The sequence below is a fragment of the Cetorhinus maximus genome, chromosome 5 (genome assembly GCF_964194155.1).
Source record: "Cetorhinus maximus chromosome 5, sCetMax3.hap1.1, whole genome shotgun sequence".
Classification (NCBI taxonomy): Eukaryota; Metazoa; Chordata; class Chondrichthyes; order Lamniformes; family Cetorhinidae; genus Cetorhinus; species Cetorhinus maximus.
Window position 1 is genome coordinate 56,719,073 of NC_135883.1, and position 23,444 is coordinate 56,742,516.

Genomic DNA, 23,444 nt, shown 5'->3' on the forward strand with positions numbered 1-23,444 from the left:
AGGTGAACGAACTATGCATGCGCGCTCCCGTCTGCCGGCCCCCCCTTCAAGGCTTCCCTCTAGCGCGCTTGCGCCAACCAGCCGTCTTGCTGTCCGTGCGGCGCAAGCGCGGCAGCCTGAGCGTTGCCTGGGAAAAGAGGAGGAAAATAATAATAATCAGAAAAGAGTCTGTGTCAAAACCACAAATAAGAATCACAAATCGGGGGGCTGCGGATCTAAGCGTACCGTGCTTACAGTGTCATGCATTGCGTGCTGAAAGGGGGATGATACCATGTCAGCGTTGAAGAAGGTAAACATTTGTGAGTGGTTTTGGTGATTACAGAGCTCACTCACTTCTTGTCCATCCGGCGCTGAGCTTGGAACCAGAGGGGAGCTTGATAGTGCCTAGAGCAGAGTCGGTCTCTGTCAGTGTGTGTGTGTGTTTATAAACTGTCTCTCAAGTTGTCCGCTCCGCTCACTCTAACAGCTCCAGGTGAGTTGCTGCTCGCCCAGGTGCACCGAGTGGCCGAGGGCGGAGCGAGGCGGCAATGGTCAACCTCCGGGGCGGAGCAGCCAGCCCGAGAAAGGGAGTGTGCCCCAGGGCAGGAGGACAAGGCAAGGGAGTTGTGTGTCCTGTAGCAGGAATGGGGGTGAACTTGCAATCCGAGGGTGAAAGCCATTAAACATTGCACCAGCCTTTAGAGGGAGGCAGGTGCATGTTAGATTGGGGTGGCACTGGGGAGGAGCAGTTTGGAGGGAGGGTTGGAACACGGAGGATTGGCGTGAGAGAGAAGGGAGAACACTGCATAAAAAGACATGGCATTGATTGAGGGATAGTCTGAGTGAGTGAGTGCATACTGAACTCAGCAGTAAGACAGCCCAACTGAGCAGAGCACAGGGACACATGCCGTCCACCTAGGCCAAATGTAGTGTGCTGTGACTTGCATTGAAGGTCGATTTTATTGGCCTTGGGTGTTTAGCATAGTTGGTTAGCCTGCAGCTGAGTTATAGACGAAGGGTAGTGCTGGCTCACATCGATGTCTTTGCAGAAGTAGAGTTCTCCAGAAGGGAACAGACCAGTTAATACAAAGTGGTGTGCATGTTTTTACCATCAGTGCAGGGTCGCCTGGCTCGAGGTATTCAAGGGCAGAAGAGAGCATGCACAGCAGAGGGCAGCCTTGTCTGATCAAGATTAGCACAGGGACCATTCCCCCACTGGTATTACCAACCAAAAACATTAGCATATGTTGGACCAAAGGACAGTGGAGCTCAGGAGCTGGGGCAGAGTACAAATTATTTTGCTGGAGGAACTGCTCAAGTGCAGTGGAGTTTGACATTAACGATCTGGTCAAGGGATGACATTTTTCTTTTACATTAACAGTGCTTGGGACACTGAAGAATTATGGCTACTGGTCAGTGTCCCAGATTCCATGCAACAGCAGCAGATTTCAAGCACCTTGCTTGAAATCCAAAATAAAATGCAAATTTACTCACTCATCCCATCTTGTAATGTTATTTTGCCAGGATACAAATGTAGCTATGAAATGTTATCAGTTTCCACAATATTATTCTCTATCTTTAAAATTGAATGGTTGAAGTGGAATACGTAAAATTCCATACAGTTTCTGATCCACTTCTCACAAAATGGCCTGTCATTGTCCTGAAACAGTAATGTACTAGTGTATAATTTGGAAAAGCATTTTTAAAGTTTCTAATGACCCATACTAGAATTGCTGTGTGGATATAGTGTATTGCTCTAATATTGAAAATAGGGCAGTGAAATGATTGCAGCATCACTGAAAACTACTGAAATGTGAATGTTCTGCACAATCATAGTTCTCTCGAGGGAAATTAGCTAAAGATTAACAGCTTAGAAATTTTGTTTCTCTGCATTGACCTCTACTGTAGTTGGAAGGTTCAAGGATGAACAATAGTTATGAGGTGCATAGTAATACTTTATGGCACACCACTGCATATCTATTTACATATAAAAATGTCCTTGTAATGCTGTTACAAATGGTGCACAAACGGGTTAATATGCTTTTTGAGGATAACAGCATGGTGATGTTAAAACTATCCTGGTATCATTAAGAAATAGACAACATGAGTTCTATCTCTAAAGGAAATACTGTGTGTGAACATACAACTAAAACAGGGAAGAATTATGCATTAGCACTGTGACAGAGGATTTGGATTTTTCAAACCACAGCAGGAAATCTCTTACTTTATAATTGAAACTTATGAAACATTATAAACATGGAATATAAAAGCAATTGATTCATAGCCCACCGTCTTTTACATATCATGTACAATTTAGACAAGTAAGTGGAATTATAGCCTTGAAGTATCTTCTATGCATTCATTTTCTTGTTTTTCAGAGTTTTTGTTTGTGCTTTGCTGGATATGGGTGACCTCTGCTGATGCTGTGCTGTGTGTAGTTGATGGTTGGTTGTCTCTGGCTTTGACATCCTGGCACTGATAAACTTGCAGTGAAAGCATTAAAGTTATTAATTAATGGAATAAAGCATAGACTGTAAAAGAAACATGAATGAGATTAAGATCACCGTCTTAAGTTGAGGATCAGATGCAATTTCAAAAAGTTTGAGGTGAACTCGTATGGTTTATGATGAACCTTGATTAGACTAGAACCATCTGGGTATTCATTATTGAACAAAATATGTAAATGCACATCTTCACTGCAGTTAAAACTTTACTTTGTGTATTTTATTTAAATCTATATGATACTATTTAAAAGTCACAGTAGTGCACACAAGTTTGCAATTCATACTAATTGCTCTTGACATGCATACCTTCACGTTACCCTGAAGCAGACCTAGGCCACTCATGGACTATCCTGGAATGTGATCAAATTGGTCTGCATTGCCAGCAAAGATCTGAAATCTTTCTGAAGTGATGTGGGGCAGAAGAAATTATGTGTGAGATCAATAATACCCTCTAGCAGGAACTTTCAATTTTGCTTCAAATGCAATTATATTTGGGGAAATATTTTACATTGAAAATACTCTGATTTTTTATGTGTTCATTTCAAAGAACATTCTAATTTGATTTCAGTGTACTTTCTTGTGATTATTCTTACTTCAAAAGAGGTGAACAGTGAAAACACAAGTTTAATGTATTAAATTGTACAGTATCCTAAAATGATACTGGTAACTTATCTATCTAAGACATATAAAGCACAGAGCTAAATAGATCGGATAATTAATCTGTAAAGCTCTGTTTCTCATTAAGGCAATGCTAGTGAATGTTATTGTTACAGACTGGGACAGGAGAAAACTGAAATTCTTGTACCCTTTCCCTTCCTGCCCATAATCAGTGTGTTTTTGGAAAGGAAGGTGTGTATGTTTCTTAACCCCCTTGAATGTGTGCGGCCAATTAAAATGATACCAGCAAGCTTTCATGTGTTTAAATAAAAAGAGTTGTTTCTTTATGCATTCACCCTGAAAGTCTAAATACTATGTCACTCGTGTGCATGCATGCACAGACACTCGCAAGAGAATATTGCATTTTTACCAATTACAAACAAGGGAACAGTTCATAAGAAGCAGTCATTGTGGGTTTGTTTAAACAATGAGATTTCACTCCTGAATGGGTAGTTTTGGTAGATTCAGATGGCTGGAGTCATATATCAGAGTTGTTGCAGGATTCCCTTGAAGAGATGAGTGTTCAGCAGGTCACGAAGCTAGACAATTGTAGTTTTCCTACCAGGAAGTCAGGTTTTTCTACAGGTGGACTTTTAGGAAGGCTGAGAGACTTATTTGGCTTAGCAGTATCTAGGTTCTTTAAAAAAAATGGCACAGGTGTTACCGCCTGTCTGCTGCTAGTGTTCTCTGCAGATGGTGTTCTATGTAGACTGTCTGTTTCTTTCTGGAACTTGGGATAAGTACAATTCATTATCTTAAGACAGTTTTAGTCACATGATCGACTTCCATTGTCTGCCCAGAATGATCTAGAAATATGAAGCCATGGTTACACAATGGGGTAAGGGGTGAATTCTTATTATGAATTGGTTTTCCAGCTCTCATTGTTAAGGTTCAAACTCGGAGACTTGGAGTCTGGACTTGTGCTTCTGCTAAATCCCCAAACAACAGTGAGTGTAAATTCCACAGATAGTTTTCACCTTGGTATTTCCATTCAAGCGGAAGCACTCCATCAATAGACATTCAAGTAAGAGCTTTCTGGAAACTTGAGGTAGACTGTGTAGAAATTGAAAAAGTGACCTGATCCCTGACGGCCATCTTAGCAGCCTTGTAGTGTCCATTATCAAATAAAAGACAGTTCCAGAAAGTTATGTACTGAGTGCAGTCCACATTTAAAGCTATGAATAGGACATGTCTTCACTGGGCGTGATGTGATTTTGTGCCACGTTGTCTAGCTTTCGGATGGAATGTTAAACCAACCACCGTCTGCTCTCTCAGACGCACGTAAGAGATCCTGTGGCACTATTTGAAGAAGAGCAGGGGAGATATCCCTAGGGTCCAGGCTAATATTTATCCCTCAGTTATCTGGTCATTATGACATTGCTGTTTTTGGGAGTTTGTTGTGCGCAAATTGGCTGCCACATTTCCTACATTACAACAGCGATTACTCTTCAAAGATAAAGCACTTTATTAGCTGTAAAATGCACTCAGATATCCGATGGCCATGAAAAATGCTATATTAAATGCAAGTCTTTTTGTTTTAAAATCACTTTCATCTATGGGTGTCTTTTATTTGAAAAATAATTTTACAAGTGTGATACTAGAACTGAGAGGTTCTAACTATCAGCAAAGACTGAACAGTCTGGGACTTTCTTCTCTGGAAATGAGAAAGCTGAGAGGTGACCAAATAGACGTCTTTAAAATTATGAAGGGGTTTGATAGGGTATACATAGAGATGTTTCCACTTCTGCGAGGAAAGCAAAACTAGAGGTCATAAATATGGGATTATCACAAATTAATCAAGTAAAGAATTCAGGAGAAACTTCTTTCCCTAGAGAGTGGATTGAAATTAGAACTTGTTAACCAAATTATGCATTGTGGTGAATAACGTAGAAGCATTTAAAGGGAAACTAGGTAAATACATGAGGGAGAAAGGAATAGAAGGACATGCTACTCGGGTTAGATGAAGAAGAATGGGAGGAGGCTTATGTGGAGTATAAACATTAGCACAGACCAGCTAAGCTAAATGCCTTGTTCCTGTGCAGTAAATTTGTGTAGCAGAGGACTGATGTCCAAAGCAACTGTTGAACATTATATTCAACTTCAATTGTTAGTATTATCTGGACAGCTCTAGATCGGGGTTGGTGGACAGAAGTTCGAGGAAGAACAATTTGAGAAGGAGGAATCTGGTGACTGAAGATTTAGTGAGCAAGGCAACGAGACCAGGTAAACTGACTAAGCGTGATCGAGAAATTAATATTGACTAGAATGAAGGATGTGTAGGCAAGTGTGGGAACTAAAGTGATGTGACAAGATTGTGGCAAAAATTGGTCGGTCCTCTGGATATGTGGTGACCAGATTGGTACCATGAAAATCGTCCAGTCTGAAAGAAAATCCATTGCTCTTGAATCATGTATGATGTTTAAATACACGATAGCCCCAATGGTGACTATATATTTTGTTAACATGGTGGACTAATAAGTTGGTGTAAACATGCTTTGCACTGGTAGAAGAAATATTCAGTGAAAGTTTGCTGCTTTATAAGAACGAGAGAGTGAAAATTAATAGTCCAGCCTCGTTGACCTATTTGCTTAGTTCCTGGTGGTGAGTTATCAGGTGAAATGGGTAGAGGTCGCAGGAGCATACAGGGGTGTGCAGACCCAAAAGAAGACAAAATAATTAAAATGGATTTTCAAAATATTGTACAGTGCATAAAAGAAATCTATTTAGGAAAACTATTTTTATTAATGGCCATGTGAATGCTGATGTTGCTGCGTATAGCTTTTAAACATAATAGTGAAATGAAAACAAAGCAGTTATTAGTTGAGTAAAATTCTGTTGTCTTCCCATCCTCTTTCTCATAAAGTTTTATTGTGGTGGAAAGGAAGAGTGGTAACGTGAGATAAGCAGAATAGGCTTAAAAATGTAAATGAACTAGCTAAAGCTAACCTTGCTAAATGTGATTTTGCTATGTTATGGCTTAATTTATTGTGTATGTTTATGGTGTTCCTCAAGGTGAAAAATAATAATTGCAGTATTTAAATATTCAGACAGCACTCTATCCTTAAAGGGTCATATTGCTAGCTTTGGCAGTAGAACAAAATGCTTTAATATAGTAAGTATTAGGGCAAATATATTATTTTCACATAATTTACTGAACTTTATACAGCCAGACATATTGAATAAAACAAAAACATAAGGTTTTTATTAGTAGTAGAAATACTATCCAATTTTTTAAAGCTAAAATTTAATTGCTAATGTGACATAATTTGCATAGTAAAATAATGTTCATTAATGTTGCTTGCAATAAAGCACAATTTTTATTCAGAATGTAGCCAGCCTAATAATTTCCTTTGATTTTTGGGATGTGGACAAGGCTAGCAAGGCCACACTTATTGATCATACCTAGTTTCCCTGAGAAAGTGGTGGTCTGTTTCCTTCTGGATTTTGGATCAACTGGATGCTTTTCTGGGGGAAGTCGAGCTTCCTGAATGTTGGTGTGAGTCCGTCCTATGAGATGAGTGGTAAGCATTCCTTTAGACTTCTGATGAGCCTTATGCAGAGACTTTGCAAGGAAATTAAGTGAGCTGTTCATTGCAGGCTATCAGATTCTGCCCCCCTCATGTTAGGCATCGCTGGTCCGGTTCAGCTTCTGGTGACTGGTGATCTCTAGAATAATGACAGTGGAAAATTCTGTGATGGTGATATCATTGCAGTTCAGGGGAGGTGGTTTGATCTTTTCTTCTTGGAATGGTTACTGTCTGGCGTTGTGAATATTACCTGACACTTGTTGGTGCAAATTGAATGTTGTTCTGGTCCTGCAGTCCCCTTGTGTAGGTTGCTTCATTATCAGACGAGCTGTGAACAGAGCTGCATGTTGTGGAATGGTCAGTAAATACCTACGACAAAAGGTCAGAAGTGGGGCAAAGTCACTGATAAAGCAGCTGAAGATTTTGGGCCAAGGTCATTGCTTTGTGGATCTCCTGCAGCAATGTCCTAGAGCTGTAATGATTAGCTTTCAACAACCAACAAGCACTGGTAAAGGAACAATGCATTGATCCAGATTAGGTGTTAATAGCAGAATAAAGGTCAGCGCTGTCTGAAAGCAAAAAACATGAAAACAAGATACAGACTGGCAGTTAGAAGAGAAAAAAATCAAAATGGAAGACAGGGCTCATGGTTTGAAGTTGTTGAACTCAGTGTTGAGTCTAAAAGGCTGTAAGGATGAGGTGCTGTTCTTCCAGCTTGCATCTTTCTATCAAGTACAACTACAGTCACTAGAAGGTATTTCTCTTGGCATGGTGCTTGACAAGGCTCCACATATTGACACACAGCTCCTGAAGGATTACCTGGACCATCTGGGTTGGAAAAACATCAGGTGAGAATAGAGTCACATCAAGGATCCAGCAACTTTGGAGGAATACTGAAAAATCAGGTTACTCTGAAGGAATCTCACTAAATATAGAGAATGAGATGCCAACCAGCCAGACAAGATGAGACTCTGACCTGATTAAAATGTTGAGTAGTCCGGGGCTGAACAGTCCTGCAGCACTGGCCAAATGCTTTACAAGCCAGCAGTAATACAGTCACCTGGATATGCACTGTGCTGAACCCAGCCTTTAATACTTTGCCCAGGACAATCCTGTCCGAGAACTAGAGTAAGGCAAGAATGAGCGGGCATGGAGTTCAAGCTGATCATCACAGGGCAATGATTTTCAAACATTTTTTTTTTGTTGAAGGACCTCTTTTCAAATGAATTAGTAATCATGGCTCCTTGTCAGCTAAATTATAATACTTCTGAGTACTTGTGCAAATTATAGAACACACATATAAGATTGGTTTTTCACAGAAATGTAAACTATATTTCCACTTGTATACCATAGTTTAGTCACATTGTACTTGCATTCCGTAATTACAGCGTCTTACCTACAACACGTTCTGTGTTCAACTCCATTTATCAGCTCTTATATAATAAAAGCAAAATACTGCGGATAATGGAGAACTGAAATAAAAACAGAATATGCAGGTCTGGCAGCATCTATGGAGAGAGAAACAGAGTTAACATTTTGAGTCCAAATGACTCTTCTTCAGAGCCGAAGAGGTAGAAATGTGATGGGTTTTGTGATGTGGAGAAAGGGGAGGTCCAAGAGAAGCAAAAGAGAAGGTCAGGGATAGGTAAAGGGCATGGGAAATTAAATTACAAAGATGTCCTGGAACAAAACGCAAAGAGAGTGTTCATGGTAGTAGGAAAAGAACAAAGCATTGATATAGAGTAGGTGTTAATAGCAGAATAAAGGTCAACACTGTCTGAAAGCAAAAACATGTAAACAAGATACAGACTGGCAGTTGGAAGAAAAAGAAATTCGAAATGGAGGACAGAGTTCATGGTCTGATGTTGTTGAACTCAGTCTTGAGTCCAGAAGGCTGTAAAGTGCCAAATCGAAAGATGACGTGCTGTTTCTCCAGCTTGTGTTGGGCTAAACTGGAACATTGTAGCAGGCCAAGGACAGAAACGTGGGCATGAGAGCAAGATGTTGAATTGAAATGGCAAGTGACCAGAAGGTCAAGGTCATGCTTGCGGACTGAGTGAAGGCGTTCCACAAAGCAATCACCCAGTCTGTATTTGGCCTCTCCAATATAGAGGAGACCGCATTGTGAGCAGTGAATGCAGTTGACTAAATTGAAAGAAATACAAGTAAATCATTGCTTCACCTGGAAGGAGGATTTGAGGCCTTGGATAGTGAGGAGAGAGGAGGTAAAGGGGCAGATGTTACACCTCCTGCGATTGCATGGGAATGTGCTGTGGGAAGGAGATGAAGTGTTTGGGGTGATAGAGGAGTGGACCAGGGTGTTTTCAGAGGGAATGGTTCCTTCAGAATGTTGACAGGGGAGGGAAGGGTAAGATGTGTTTGGTGGTGGCATCATGCTGGATTTGACAGAAATGGCAGAGGATAATCCTTTGAATATGGACGCTGGTGGGGTAGAAAGTGAGAACAAGGGGAAACCAATTCAGGTTCTGGGAGGGAGGGGAAGGGGTGAGGGCAGAAATGCAGGAAGTAGGTCTTATATGATTGAGAGTTCTGTGAAACACAGTGGGGGTGGGAAAACTTGGCTGAGGGAAAAATACATGTCGAAAGCATCATTGTGGAAGATGGTGCCATCAGAACAGATGCGATGGAGATGGAGATATTGGAAGAATGGCATGGAGTCCTTACAGGAAGCAGGGTGTGAGGAGGTGCAGTCAAGGTAACTGTGGGAGTCAGAGTCTGTCCCAGAAATGGAGAGAGAAGTCAAGAAAGGGAAGGGAAGTGTCAGAGCTGGACCATGTGAAGGTGAGAGAGGGGTGGAAATTGGAACCAAAATTTATGAATTTTTCCGTTTCTTGATGAGAGCAGGAAGCAGCACTGATATGGTCATTGATGTACCAGAGAAAGAGTTGTGGGAGGAGGCCTGAGTAGGAATGGAACAAGGAATGTTCCACACACCCCACAAAAAAACAGGCATAACTAGGGCCCATGCAAGTACCCATAACCACACCTTTTATTTGGAGGAAGTGAAACAAGTTAAAGGAGAAATTGTTCAGTGAGAGATCAAGTTCAGCTAGGTGGAGGAGGGTGGTAGTGGATGGGGACTGTTCAGGTCTCCTTTCAAGGAAGAAGCGGAGGGCCCTTTGACCACCTTGGTGAGGAATGGAGCCATAGAAGGATTGGACATCCATTGTAAAGAGGAGGCAGTTAGGGGCAGGAAACTAGAAATAGGTGAAATGATGTAGGGGGTCAGAAGAATCATGAATGTAGGTGGGAAGAGACGGGACAACGGGAGAAAAATAGAGTCAAGATAGGAAGAAATAAGTTCAGTGGGGCAGGAACAGGCTTAAATGATGGGTCTGCCAGGACAGTCCTGTTTGTGGATTTTAGGAAGGATGTAGAAGCAGGCTGTATAGGGTTGGAGGACTTTGAGATTTGCAGCTGTAGAGCGAAGTTTTCCAGAAGTGATGAGATAGGTGACAGTCCTAGAAACAATGGTTTGATGTTTGGTGGTGGGGTCATGGCCCAGGGGAGGTGGGAAGAAGTGCCTGAGAGTTGGCGCTCGGCCTCTGCGAGGTAGAGGTTGGTATGCCAGACAACAACATCACCATCCTTGTTGGCAAGTTTGATAACAAAGTCATGGTTAGACCTGAGAGAATAGAGTGCACCAACTTCAGAGGGAAACGGGTTAGAGTGGGTGAGGAGAGCAGAGAAATTAAGACGGCTGATGTCATGCCGACAATTCTTAATAAGAAGATCAAGAGTGGGTAACAGGCCAGAGGGAGGGGTCCAGATGCAGGGAGAATACTGGAAGAGGGTGAAAGGATCCATTGAGGAGGGGGAGGACTCCTGCTTAAAGAAGTGGGCATGGAAGTGAAGGCGACGGAAAAGAGTTTAAAGTCATACTGAGCCATAAGTTCATTAAGATGGGAGTGTAAGAGGATAAAACTAAGTCCTTTGCTGAGCACAGATCATTCAGCATCAGAGAGGGGAAGGTCAGAGGGTATAGTGAATACATGGCAAGAGGTAGGATTAGAAGAAGGGATGGGGTCAAAGGGACGGGGAATAAGGATCCAGGGGGCATCGGTACCCACTGGTTGTTGGAGCTTGCTTTCCATAACGCTTGAAGGGAAGAGAAAAAGTTTCTTGTTAAGGTTTCTTGGATGAGATGAAGAATTAAATGAAATGAAACCTATCAGCTCTCAGATAGGATTAGAAAGCACATATCTATACTCAGTAATCATATACTCATTAGTGTTAAAGTATCCTTTTGCTGAAGAAGTCTTTCTGGCGTTGATACACAAATTTAAACCTCCAGTGACTAACTGAAAGACCTACTTCATAAGATTTCACGTTTTCAAACAAAAACAAACTGCCATGTATTAATAAATAAATAAATAAATAAATAAAGCAAGTGCTACTAACTTAATACTTTAGTTTGTAAAGACTTAGATTATAAATCCAGTTCAACTTTATGCCCCACACCGCCCCCCACCCACGCCAACCCTCCTACCAAGAGTTCCTTTTAACTTTACAAGAATCTTGAATGTTCATTCATTTCTTCTAGGACCAACCCAGAGGTATGCCACAGCAACTCGACTCACTTCCTCCAAATAAAAGGTGTGGCTATGGGTACCCGCATGGGCCCCAGTTATGCCTGTCTTTTTATTGGGTATGTGGAACATTCCTTGTACCAGTCCTACTCTGGCCCCCTCCCACAACTCTTTCTCCGGTACATCGATGACTGCTTCGGTGCTGCTTCAAGCTCTCGTCTGGACCTGGAAAAATTTATTAATTTTGCTTCCAATTTCCACCCCTCCATCATTTTCACATGGTCCATCTCTGACACTTCCCTTCCCTTCCTTGACCTCTCTGTCTCAATTTCTGGTGATAGACTGTCCACCATTTCATTACAAGCCTACTGACTCCCACAGCTACCTCAACTACAGCTCCTCACGCCCTGCTTCCTGTAAGGACTCCATCCCATTCTCTTGGTTCCTTCGCCTCCATCGCATCTGTTCCGATGATGTCAGAGGAACTATTTTTGAAAGTGGCATGTCTTCTTTCTTCCGTAACTGAGGTTTTCCACCCACTGTGGTTGACAGGGCCCTCAACCGTGTCTGACCCATCTCCTGCGCATCCGCCCTCATACCTTTCTCTCCCTCCCAGAACCATGATAGGGTCCCCCTTGCCCTCACTTATCACCCCACCAGCCTTTGCACTCAAAGGATCATCCTCCGCCATTTCCGCCAACTCCAGCATGATGCCACCACCAAACACATCTTCCCTTCACCCCCCTGGTGGCATTCTGCAGGGATCGTTCCCTCCGGGACATCCTGGTCCACTCCTCCATCACCCCCTACACCTCAACGCCCTCCCAAGGCACCTTCCCATGCAACCGTAGAAGTTGCAACAGCTGCCCCTTTACTTCCCCCCTCCTCACTGTGCAAGGGCCCAAACACTCCTTTCAAGTGAAGCAGTACTTCACTTGCACTTCCCTCAATTTAGTCTACTGCATTCGCTGCTCCCAATGCGGCCTCCCCTACATTGGAGAGACCAAACGCAGACTGGGTGACCGCTTTGCGGAACACCTTCGGTCTGTCCGCAGGCATGACCCAGACCTCCCTGTCGCTTGCTATTTCAACACACCACCCTGCTCTCATGCCCACATGTCCGTCCTTGGCCTGCTGCAATGTTCCAGTGAAGCTCAACGCAAACTGGAGGAACAGCACCTCATCTTCCGACTAGGCACTTAGCAGCCTTCTGGACTGAACATTGAGTTCAACAACTTTAGATCATGAACTCTCTCCTCCATCCCCACCCCCTTTCTGATCCCCCCCTTTTCCAATAATTTATATTTTTTAAATATATTTTCCTTTTTCCACCTATTTCCATCCATTGTTTCATCTCCACCTTTTAGCCTATTTCGATCCCTTCCCCCCACCTCACCCCTCACTAGGTCTATCTGTTACTTGCTCGTCCTGCTTTCTACCCTTAATGTCACCATTAGCACATTTCTTAGCTAATATCACCACCGTTAACACCCCTTTTTGTCCTTTTGTCTATTACATCTTTGGCAATCTCTCATTTGCCTCCACCTATCACTGGCCCTCTACCTGTCCCACCCCCCTCAACCAGCTTATATTTCACCTCATTTCTATATTCCCTCAGTTCTGATGAGTCATATGGACTCAAAACGTTAACTGTCTTCCTCTCCGCAGATGCTGCCAGACCTGCTGAGTTTTTCCAGGTATTTTTGTTTTTGTTTCAGATTTCCAGCATCCGCAGTATTTTGCTTTTATCTCCAAAATTCATTTTGATTTCTCCTTCGTGTTCCAGCCATTCTCTGAGGTACAAGATTTCATGGGGATCCTTCCATTAGCTATTGGCAAAATGACCCTCCAACTTTCCTTTAAGTCCTTGTGACAGTGGACTCCATAGCTCAAGCCTGGGGCCTCATTGCATTCTCACTTAGTGACTTTTAAAAATCAAGAACACCCCTGATTCCTAATGTTCCTATGTTCCTGTTTCCACAGCTGGTTCACAGTTCCTGTTTCCTGGCAGAAACCCTTTCTGCCCTCTTCCAAGCTAACTGTAGACTGCCTGCTTTCTGTGAGAAGCACCCAGATAACTTCAAACAAAGGAACCTCCTTAACCCTACAGCCCATCTCTGAGGCAACGTGGCATGATTAGGGATGCTCCAAACAGAAAAGTAAACTATTTTTTTACCTTAAAAACAATCTTATGTTTTGGTGACCCTCATGAATATATTTATATATTTAATGGATATAATTGCCCTCTGTCCGGACTTGCTGATTCCACTAAGAAACCCCCAAGTTTACAAAACAGCTTTCAGCTTCCTTTGATCTGGGGCTACATGAGTTATTTAATTCCTTAGTGAAATAACTGTAGACGTCATAGTTCTAGCAAAAGCTCAAATATAGGCAATCTATTATTTAAGTTTTACTTCTAACAACTCTGCCCTTATTGAATAGACACTGGTTACCTTTTAATTGTAATCAATCCAGGCTTATGTGGTTTGTATTCACTTTAGAGGTTTACCAGTTTTTCAATCAAGTGTTTCCATTTGCCTACATTTAAAAATAATCCAATTCCCAAACTAAAAATTATTTTCTAAAGCATATGAATTATTGAACTAGATACTTTCAACAACACTTGAGTGTTGAATTTATACATGCAATTACTTAATTCACACACACTGTGAGAAAAACACCCCAGAGTATAACACTCATATTAGGTGAAACCTTCATTATCTATTAACTGCAAATTGGCTGAATGTTGAATCCCCCTGTTTTGTAGTCTTACACATAGGGTGCAACAATCCCTTATGCAGGAAAACAAAATCAATTACCATACACATTTTAAAAAATATGTAATTTGCTGTCTCGTGTAAAGTTTTGACATATGAAAATCTTGGCATTCAATCATGAAGCCATATAATTGAAAGGCAGATAATAGAGGTTCCACTTTGTACAAATATTATATAAGGTATAAATCAAATTAATTTCCAAACCGTTTACTTTGAAACATGTGATCATTCAGGCAGCCTGCCATCTGTCACTATTTGTCATGACATAGACCCACCATCACAGGAAAAATGAAAGGTACTACCTCTCTGATTTGTGGCTATACCATACATGCATACAATATATAGATTGGAGGTAGAAACAGAATGTGCCAACCACATGTTCCATAAAGCCTGCCCTGCTCGGTGCTTAATTTGCGGAGCCCCTGGAAAGTCTCTACAGACCCCAGGTATCCACGGACTCCAGTTTGAGAGCCACTGGCATGTGGCATGTACACATTGCTTGGAGCAATCGGTATGAGCCTTGCTATAGCAGAGGGATGAGTTGGCCGATTCTTGACTTTGACTTCTCTCATGTTTTTAAATTAACATAACTCCCTTAACCGTTATTGTCCTTAATTTTCAGGTCCTTCTGGATGAGTACAATTGTTCTTTTGTCTCAAGAATAACATATGGAGCACTAAACAACAAGTTTAAAATATTCGAATTTTGATTTACCTGGTTGCTTAGCACTTAAGGGAATTGTTAGAAGACAGACTTTATATACTTTATTGGATTATTAAGCCTTCTAACATACCAGGAAAGTGGACTGCTATGGGCTATTAACCATTCAAGAATTTAAGAAATAGGAGCAGTAAGCCCTTCGACCCCTCAAATCTGCCCTGCCATTCAATAAGATCATGGCTGATCTGCCCCAGGCCTCAACTCCTCATAGCCCTCAACTCCCTGATATTTCAAAAATCTATCTACCTCCTCTCTAAATACTTAGTGATCTAGCCTCCACAACTCTTTGGGGTAGAGAATTCCAGACATTCATAAGAGAAGAAATTCCTTTGCATCTCAGTTTTAAATGAGTGTTCCCTTATTCTCTAACAATGTCCCCTAGTTCAAGATTCCCCCATGAGTGGAAACATCCTCTCAACATCTACCCTGTCAAGCCCCCTCAGAATCTTAAAAACAAAAAGCTAAAAGCTACTGCGGATGCTGGAAATCCAAAACAAAAACAGAATTACCTGGAAAAACTCAGCAGGTCTGGCAGCATCAGTGGAGAAGAAATCAGTTAACGTTTCGAGTCTTCATGACCCTTCGGCAGAACGTACGTTTCAATAAGATCACCGCTCATTCTTCTAAACTCTAATGAATAAAGGCCTAACCTGTTTAGCTGTTCTTGATAAGTCAACCCCTTCATCCCAGGAATCAGCCTAGTGAATCTTTTTTGAACTGCCTCCAATGCCAGTATATCCTTTCTTAAATATGGGGACCAAAACTGTACGCAATACTCCAGGTGCGGCCTCATCAACACCCTGTACAATTGTAACAAGACTTCCCTATTTTTGAACTCCAACCTCCCTAGCAATACAGGCCAAAATTCCATTTGACCATTGTTGGCAAGGATGCATACATCCTTGCCAACAATGGTCAAACCTTACTAATATTTACAGCATGAGCGAACTGTAATCTTCATGATTAGGAATAATGTATTCTTGGCTTTTTAATTTTAAACGGGATTTCATTGTGTTAGCAAATGGTTAAGGATTATAACATTCTTGGGGACTTAGATTCAGCTGATATTTGAACAGCTATCCCTTAAGGGAAAATTAAACCAGCTAATAGAGTTCATTTCAAAGTGGTGACAGAGAAATTATATCAGTAGCTTTTGTTAGAACTAGCTCACAGCTATGTAAACACTGATGTGTGCAATATTTATCCACCTAGTCATTACCGCTATTCTCGTATAACCAACCCTCGTAAGACTGAAATATCTTGTCATCTTGGACTTCTGAATCTTTTTTTATCTAAATTCAAGTCATAATGAAATCTTAGGGTTGCTTACTAGATTTCTCCTTATCTGACACAAATCTCTAGACTTTGTGTCTGTACCCTACAGACAATTGAAGCTGGACTGATTATAACTTCCTATATTTATACTTAATGCCCTGGATTTCACAGTTGTAATGATGGCAAAAACTGAGAGCATTCACTGTCAGCATTTTGTGAGACTGAGAGCAAGTTTTGGTATCTACATGTGCAGTTAAATGTGGAAATGACGGAGTTGACTCCCTGACACTAGTACAGGGCGTGCTGTTGAAGTCTTTGCAGATGGAAATCTTGGAAATTAGTAGAATTGACATGAACTTGCACTTTTTAAGCTCTAATCACATTGTGAGATCCTCCAGAAAGGTTAGGCCTTGTTGAATGAGGCGTAACTGGGTTGTTAATGGAGTACTAAGTTCATGATCATTGCTGAACAACCTCTGGCCCTGAAAAACTAATTATATATTTGTGGAATGTCAAACTTCTCTATTGTGCTTAAAATTCCTTTTTTTTTAAAGTTTATTTATGATATGTCTGTTTCTCCCTTAATCCCATGTGTATGTCCCAATCTTTGTTTCATTTTTTAGGCTAGTGTCTTTATGTGGTATCAACAGAGTCCTTCATTGCACAATGTTGACCTTTTGACTGTCCCACTTAAGCTGAATCATAACCTGGTAGCCTTCAAGATTTGTGCAAAACACCACAATTGACCTCTTTCACCAGTGACTCTTTTCTTTCTTTGGGCGATATTTTCTCCCACCTTATACCTCTGCCTGATTGACTGATGGGGGAGTTGGAGGGTGTGAGGGTAAAGAAGAGGGCTGGGAATAATATTCTGTTTATAGGTGAGGGGTTGTTTGGTGGGGGGGGTGCGGTGGTGGAAATAAAATCCTGTTAAATCTCTTCTGGAATTCCTGGTACCTGAAGATAATTATTGTTAATAGTTTGGTATTCACTGTGGAAGTTATTGCTTATTCTGAATAGCTGTCAATTGCCAGATGTTCCAGTGCTCTGCTTCCTGATTCCAGGACAGTAATGTCTGTTCTGAGAACTCGAACATCTTGGTTTCAGACAAGTTTAACTGATCTGTAAGTATGATCATTTATGATTTAACACAGTTCACTGCCGTGGTTCAGTCAGAACTACATCGCCAGACTGGTTTGTTATTTGCACATGTATGCCAAGCAGGAAACCCTTTGGGCTGGTATTTGATTTGGAATATTTAAATTCCTAAAAGTAATTTTTCTGTCCTTCTGCACCCAGGATTAAATAAACATCAATCTCTAATTCACTAATCCTAGCTGAGTTCAGGAATGTCAGGCAAAACCAAGTGATTCCACATTCTATATATTTTGTCTTGTACATAATATTGTATATCTTAAAATTATGAGGTCATAAGAAATAGAAGCGGGAGTAGGCCATTTGGCCCATTAAGCCTGCTCCACCATTCAATAAGATCAGGGCTGATTGTGGCCTTAACTCCACTTTCCTGTCTGTCCCCCATAAACCTTGACTCCCTTGTAGATCAAAAATCTGTCTAACTCAGAAATCTGTCTAACTCATCCTTGAATATATTCAATGACCCAGCCTCCACTGCTCTGTGAAATAGAATTCCAAAGACTAACAACTCTCTGAGAGAAGAAATTCCTTCTCATCTCTATGCTAAATGGGGGACCCCTTACTTTTAAACTTTTCCTTCCCTAGTATGGATTTTCCCACATGGGAAAACACCTCTCAGCATCTACCCTGCCAAGCCCCTCACAGTCTTCCATGTTTTAATAATATTCTTCTAAACTCTAATGTGTATAGGCCCAACCTGCTCAACCTCTTCATAAGACAACCCCTTTATCCTAGAAATCAGCCTAGTGAACCTTCTCTGAACTACTTTCAATGCAAGTACATCCCCCCTTGAGTAAGGAGACCAAAACGATACACAGTGCTTTAGGTATCGTCTCACCAAATGCCCTGAACAGTTGTAGCAAGATTTTCCTGCTTGCAATAAAGGCCAACATTCCAAAATCCCCCTTGTTTAGGAACATGGAGAGGAACTTTACAGCATAAATAACTTTATGGTATAAATTACCTTAAACAATGATGCAACATTGGATATTTCACTTTTTTTTAACAGCAACACCAACTGGTCATGTGCTCCAAAAGTATGAGATGGACTATTTGTAATTGCGTACTTCCTATTGAATATAATTGTGACAATTGACCTCCTCCTTAGCAGAAATATAACCTGTGACAGAATGACTTATAGCTCTCACACTATCCTTTTAATCTTGGTGAATGTTAGCTCAGAATTCACGTTGAGCGTGGCAATTTTGTGCTAGGAGTTGGTTTGATGTTAAACCCATTTTGCTTCCTTCCACCTTTAAATTGTTGTTCATTGTACTGAAATGAGTGGCAGTGTGTTTCTGTTTACACACTAAACCTAGCATTTTCCAGGTATAAACCAGGGTTAAAAGTGGGGTGTTCGTGCCTGTCCTGTCTACGAACATTTTTGTGCCTATGCAGGAAACATTTTCCTGCCTCTGCGGGAAAATATTCAGCTAAATCTACGTAAAAATAACGGTGATTTGACCTGTACCTTTGTCCAACTAATTAATCATGTCTCTAGAGTATGCTGCAATACACACATTGCTTTTATCTGACAATGTCTTTTGATTTCTTAGCTTCCAGAAAGCCTATTTTTGGTTACAGATTATGCACAAACGGTGAAGAAAATTGAGTCTTGCCAATCTCATTTTCCAGTAAAGAACACTTTAGTACCTCATATTTCAGTTGAAAAATAGCTTATTCCTGATCTCAAAAGTAAGTTCTGTTGTATTGTGCTTGATTTTAATTTAAGAACATATTGCAGAAGCCACATACCCTTGTGTTAGTTATTGCTTTTAATTTAGTTTTCTTGATTTAGTGGAATAACTCTCCAAAGTTCACTTCCTCTGTTTTCTTGTGTGCAGCCCCCTTAATAAACACATTTGACAATCTTCAATTTTTTTTCTACCAGTGTGCAAACCTATATTGTAGTTGCAGTGAATATAGTACAAGTAATGAATACTAAGATTATTGTTTTTAAGTTTACTTTGAAGGTTCGTAGAAGGGCCTTATGCTGCTTCTAGTGTCATCGTAAATCACTAAATATTAGATGATTGAATCACTGGGCGGAATTGTCCCAGATTTCACCAGGTGCGTTAGCAGGAGGGAAAAAGGACGTTTACCCGCTGGCCGCAATGGCAGCTTTTCACACCGTATTGTCTCAATCCCACTTCATTAATTATGCATTCCCAGGAAACACGCCTTTTCGTTGGCGGGCAGGCTCTAATTCGCCCATCATGCCATCATCTCACTACTTCATTATGCCGGGTGCCATATTTAAAGTGCAGCCGCGTGCATACCTCTCAGTGCTCCCAGCCCAGGACTGCCGCACAGAAGACATGGCCCGAAAGGCAGAAGACTGCAGCCCCCCCTGGTTTAATGACACATCCCTCGAGCACTTTTGGACACAGTGGAGGCCTGCCGTGATGTCCTCTACCCTCACTCTGGGCAAAGACCAGCAAGCAAGATCACCAACCCAGCATGGGAGGTGGTGGTTAGTGCCAATGCCCTGCAAAAGTGGACAGCTATCCACTGCCACAACAGGGTGAATGGTCTCATCTGTTCTGCAAGGGTAAGTCGCTCTACTCATCACTCTCAACTCAGACACTCACAAACCCTTCACGCATCCAGAGGGATCTCACACCTCAAGGGACAACACCACTAACTCTCACACATACCCTCACAACTCTGTCAAGCTCATATCCTCCGGAGCTCGCAGCCTCATCTCGTCCATGTCTCAGCTCACCACACAAACATTCCAGCCAGAGCCATGTGTCCTGCTCACACCCTCCCCATCTGTTTTCATACAGGAGAAGCTGGTTCAGCAGGGAGAGATCCCAGACCGGGAGTGGAGTGGACCACATTAGACCCCTCACTTTGAGGAGTGTACAATTGCGCTGACTGATGAGGATGTGGACCCTGCCTGCGGTGACAGTGAGGTCGGCAGCAAACACCCACGTGAGGATCCTGCACCACGTCATCCCTCTTTCAACGCAGATGAGTGTGCTCTCTCTCCTGATTTCGACTCTACTGCCATGCCCTAATTATCCCTTCACAGGGAACTCTGCCAACTGACTGGTGGCCTCAGCCAACCAGCCCCTCAGCTCCATCCAGGTCTTCACCTCCAGCGAAGAGGACTCCTTCTCCATTGAAGAGCTGGAAATAAGCAGCCTGGAAGGCTTGTCACAGCGCTTACCCATACCATCCACCAGCGCAGAGATACACACCTCAGTGGGACCTAAATCTACAACAGGCTCCGGTTCACAATCTGGTGGCCACCGCTTGGACACATGTCAGCAGCAGGAGGAGGCTGGTTCAGCTGAGGTCCCTGGCATTCGGAGGAATGCTGGTGAAGAGGCATCTATGAGTTCCGAGTCAGATGACGAGCCCCTGGATTTGACTGTCCATGCCATCCTGGAGAGGCAGCAGAAGGCAGGGGAACATCATGCAAAGCTGTTGGAAGCCCTCAACAGAGTGGCTTGCAAGTCGGAGGAGTGTGTCCGCCTGCTCTCTGATGAAGTGGTGCCCACGTGTGCACGTATGGAGGTCTCCATGGGGAGGATGGCGGACGCCATGGAGTCCCTGATCCAGCAGAAGATACGCGGAGATACACACAGACCTTAACTCCATCGCAGTAACCATGGGTGAGCTCCTGCAGTGGCAATGGAAGAGGGAAACAGTGCACCTTAATGTCCCCCCAGATGCTCCTTCCCCTCAAGGAGTCAGATCGGGGCCCTTGGGCACCTGAAGGGAGGAGGAGCAGCAGCAGGACACTGCTGGGTCATCCACTCAGGAATTTCAGAGGCTGTCCTCTCCCTCCAAGTCCCCTTTACCTGTGAACCCCTCAACCTCGTCCTCTGTCACCATTGAGGGAGCAGCTGGCCCACAGGAGGACAGCCAAAGCAAGCCGGGCCCCCTGGAGCCTCGGCTCTCTAGAGGACCCATGCCAAATTCATCAGAGGCATCGGCCAGCCATTGCACAGGCTGTCTCCACCCCTGCTGTGGATGTCAGGGCAGCACCTAGAGTTTAAGGCTTTCAAAAGTTAAGAAATTCTGATCACAGTTGGTAGCATGGGTGAACATATTTTGTCACTTTACAACCTGAAAAAATTCACTTTCACTGAATAATGTATAATGATGCCTTTGCACTTCATTGACAGGCTTCGCGAGTCCTCTCACCATATTTCACCCACCCTCACCTGCCTCCTTCGAACTCCTCCCCCTTTGGAACTCCTTCCCCTCACTTCCCCTTGGAATTCTTTCGCACCCCCCCACCCCACCCCACCCCAAGATTCCATCCTCCACCGCACCCCCTTAGTCCTTCCCCCTTCCTGACTCCTTCCTCCACCCTTACATCTTCCTCCATCCTTACTCCTTCCCCTCTCGAGACACCTTACTCCCTCAACACTCCTTCCCCCCCACAACACTCCTTCCCTCCACAACACCCCTTCACCCCACCCTGGGCTCCTTCCCCTCTCTGGACTCCTTCCCCCCGCCTCCGAACTCCTTCCATACACCTCCCCCCCCCCTTACACCTCTCCCTCCAATTGCCATCTTCTCCCCCGTTACCCCCTCCTCCCCCTATACATCCTCCGCCCCCAACCTTGGGGCCCCCCACACCTACGTTCGCCCCTCCCAACCTCACCCCCTCTGACACACCCTCCTCTCCCAGTCGAGCCTAGACCTTCCTCTCCCACCCCTTTCTCCCCGGTACATCTTGCTCTCCCAAACACAGCTGGACCTTCCCTTCCACCCCCGCAATGATTATCCGTTGTAAGCAGACCCTCAGTGGTGATTTTCCACCTTCCGTGAGCTGCTTTGCGGCAGAGCCATGCCCATGAGAATCCACCCAGCATGAGATGGACATTCCTCCAGGGACTGTTGCTGTTGGACTCCAGCACCTTCTGCTCCTTGGATGTCTATGATATGATCAAGGACCTGGCAGTAAGTCCCGACTTCTGCACATCACACTTGTCAAGATGTGTTTTGCACTGGTGCTGGGGCAGGATGATTCAGGTGGGCTGGACTTATATGATATGCAGATGCATTACAATGAAGTTCCCGGCGTCCAATGGCGGGAAACGCGGCCCACCGTTGATGGGCAGAGCAGATGATTGCAAACTAATTTCATGACATCGTGAAACGTTTGGCCTTTTCACCATATTGTCTGCTCACTCTTGATGCCAGAGGGCACGGAAAATTCCGTCCACTGACTCTGTACAGGGAGTGTTACGGACAGGAAGGGGATTAATTTAAACAGCCCTAATTTCTCCATTCACTACCTGTCCATAAACTGAAAGGTGTTTTTGATTTTTGATTTCCCCTCCTTATAAGGTTCTGTATTTTCCCCAATCCTTCAGTTTTGGAGTGATCCAATCCTCTATTAATAACCCCACAACAAACTCAAGATAAGATTAAATAAGAAGGGTAGTTTATTTTATGCACGCACGCGCGCACGCACACACACACACACACACACACACAAGCGCAAAATGCGGGGAGCAGTTTTGCAACATCCGCCCCTTTTGCGTTCACACAATAAAGGAGGGATAAGGGAAAGAATGGGCTTCAGGGCAAAGACCACAATAAAAATAAGAATTAAGGTTTCACGTGAGTCCAGAGTCCAGAATCACAAATCCAAGTGGTATATTCCTTCAGAGATTAACAGGCTGAAACTGTTGCTGGGTGATCCGACTTTCCAGAAACGAGGACTTCCATGATGGAAGAAGGCACTTAGAGATGAAGGAGCCTTTGGCACCAATTTCAGAGTTCCAGTAATCCAGTAGTACACAGTGTAGATGAGGGCCAGGCAGTTTACTTGGGCAGTTTTTTCTGCAGCCACCTGCTAGATGGTAAAATGGTAGACTGCCTGGATTTAGTTCCAAACGACAATATTACAGGTTCTAGCAACTTGGGGGAGGTCATGTGACATACCTCCCACTGTTCTGAGGAAGAGTCATATGGACTCGAAACATTAGCTCTATCTTTCTCTCCACGGATGCTGTCAGACCTGCTGAGTTTTTCCAGCAATTTTTGTTTTTGTTTCAGATTTCCAGCATCCGCAGTATTTTGCTTTTATACCTCCCACTTTTCCTGGGTGTTGGACAAAGAATGTATTTTCCCAGGTCTGGAATCTTGAGGTGTTTAATGGAGGATTCAGGGTCCTTTTTGTCCTTTGCAAACATACCGGCCTGAATTTTCCTGTTGGCGATTTGGGGGTGGGGCCCGCTCGCCCACAGGAAAATGACGCGGGATGATGTTGGGAGGAACCCCCGACGTCATCCTGGTCCATTTGAATATTGAGGAAGGCGGACGGACAGC

At 43.1% G+C, this 23,444-nt stretch overlaps 1 protein-coding gene across 1 annotated transcript in view; it reads left to right on the plus strand.

Annotated features, from left to right (window-relative positions):
- The first annotated feature begins 1 nt into the window (after position 1).
- The window catches only part of LOC144680658 (uncharacterized), a 163,320-nt gene continuing 139,877 nt past the window's right edge, over positions 2-23,444 (plus strand). The window contains exon 1 of the mRNA XM_078541889.1: positions 2-289. Within this exon, the coding sequence (XP_078398015.1) occupies positions 272-289 (18 nt within the window). The 5' untranslated portion in view covers positions 2-271. The remainder of the gene's footprint in view (positions 290-23,444) is intronic.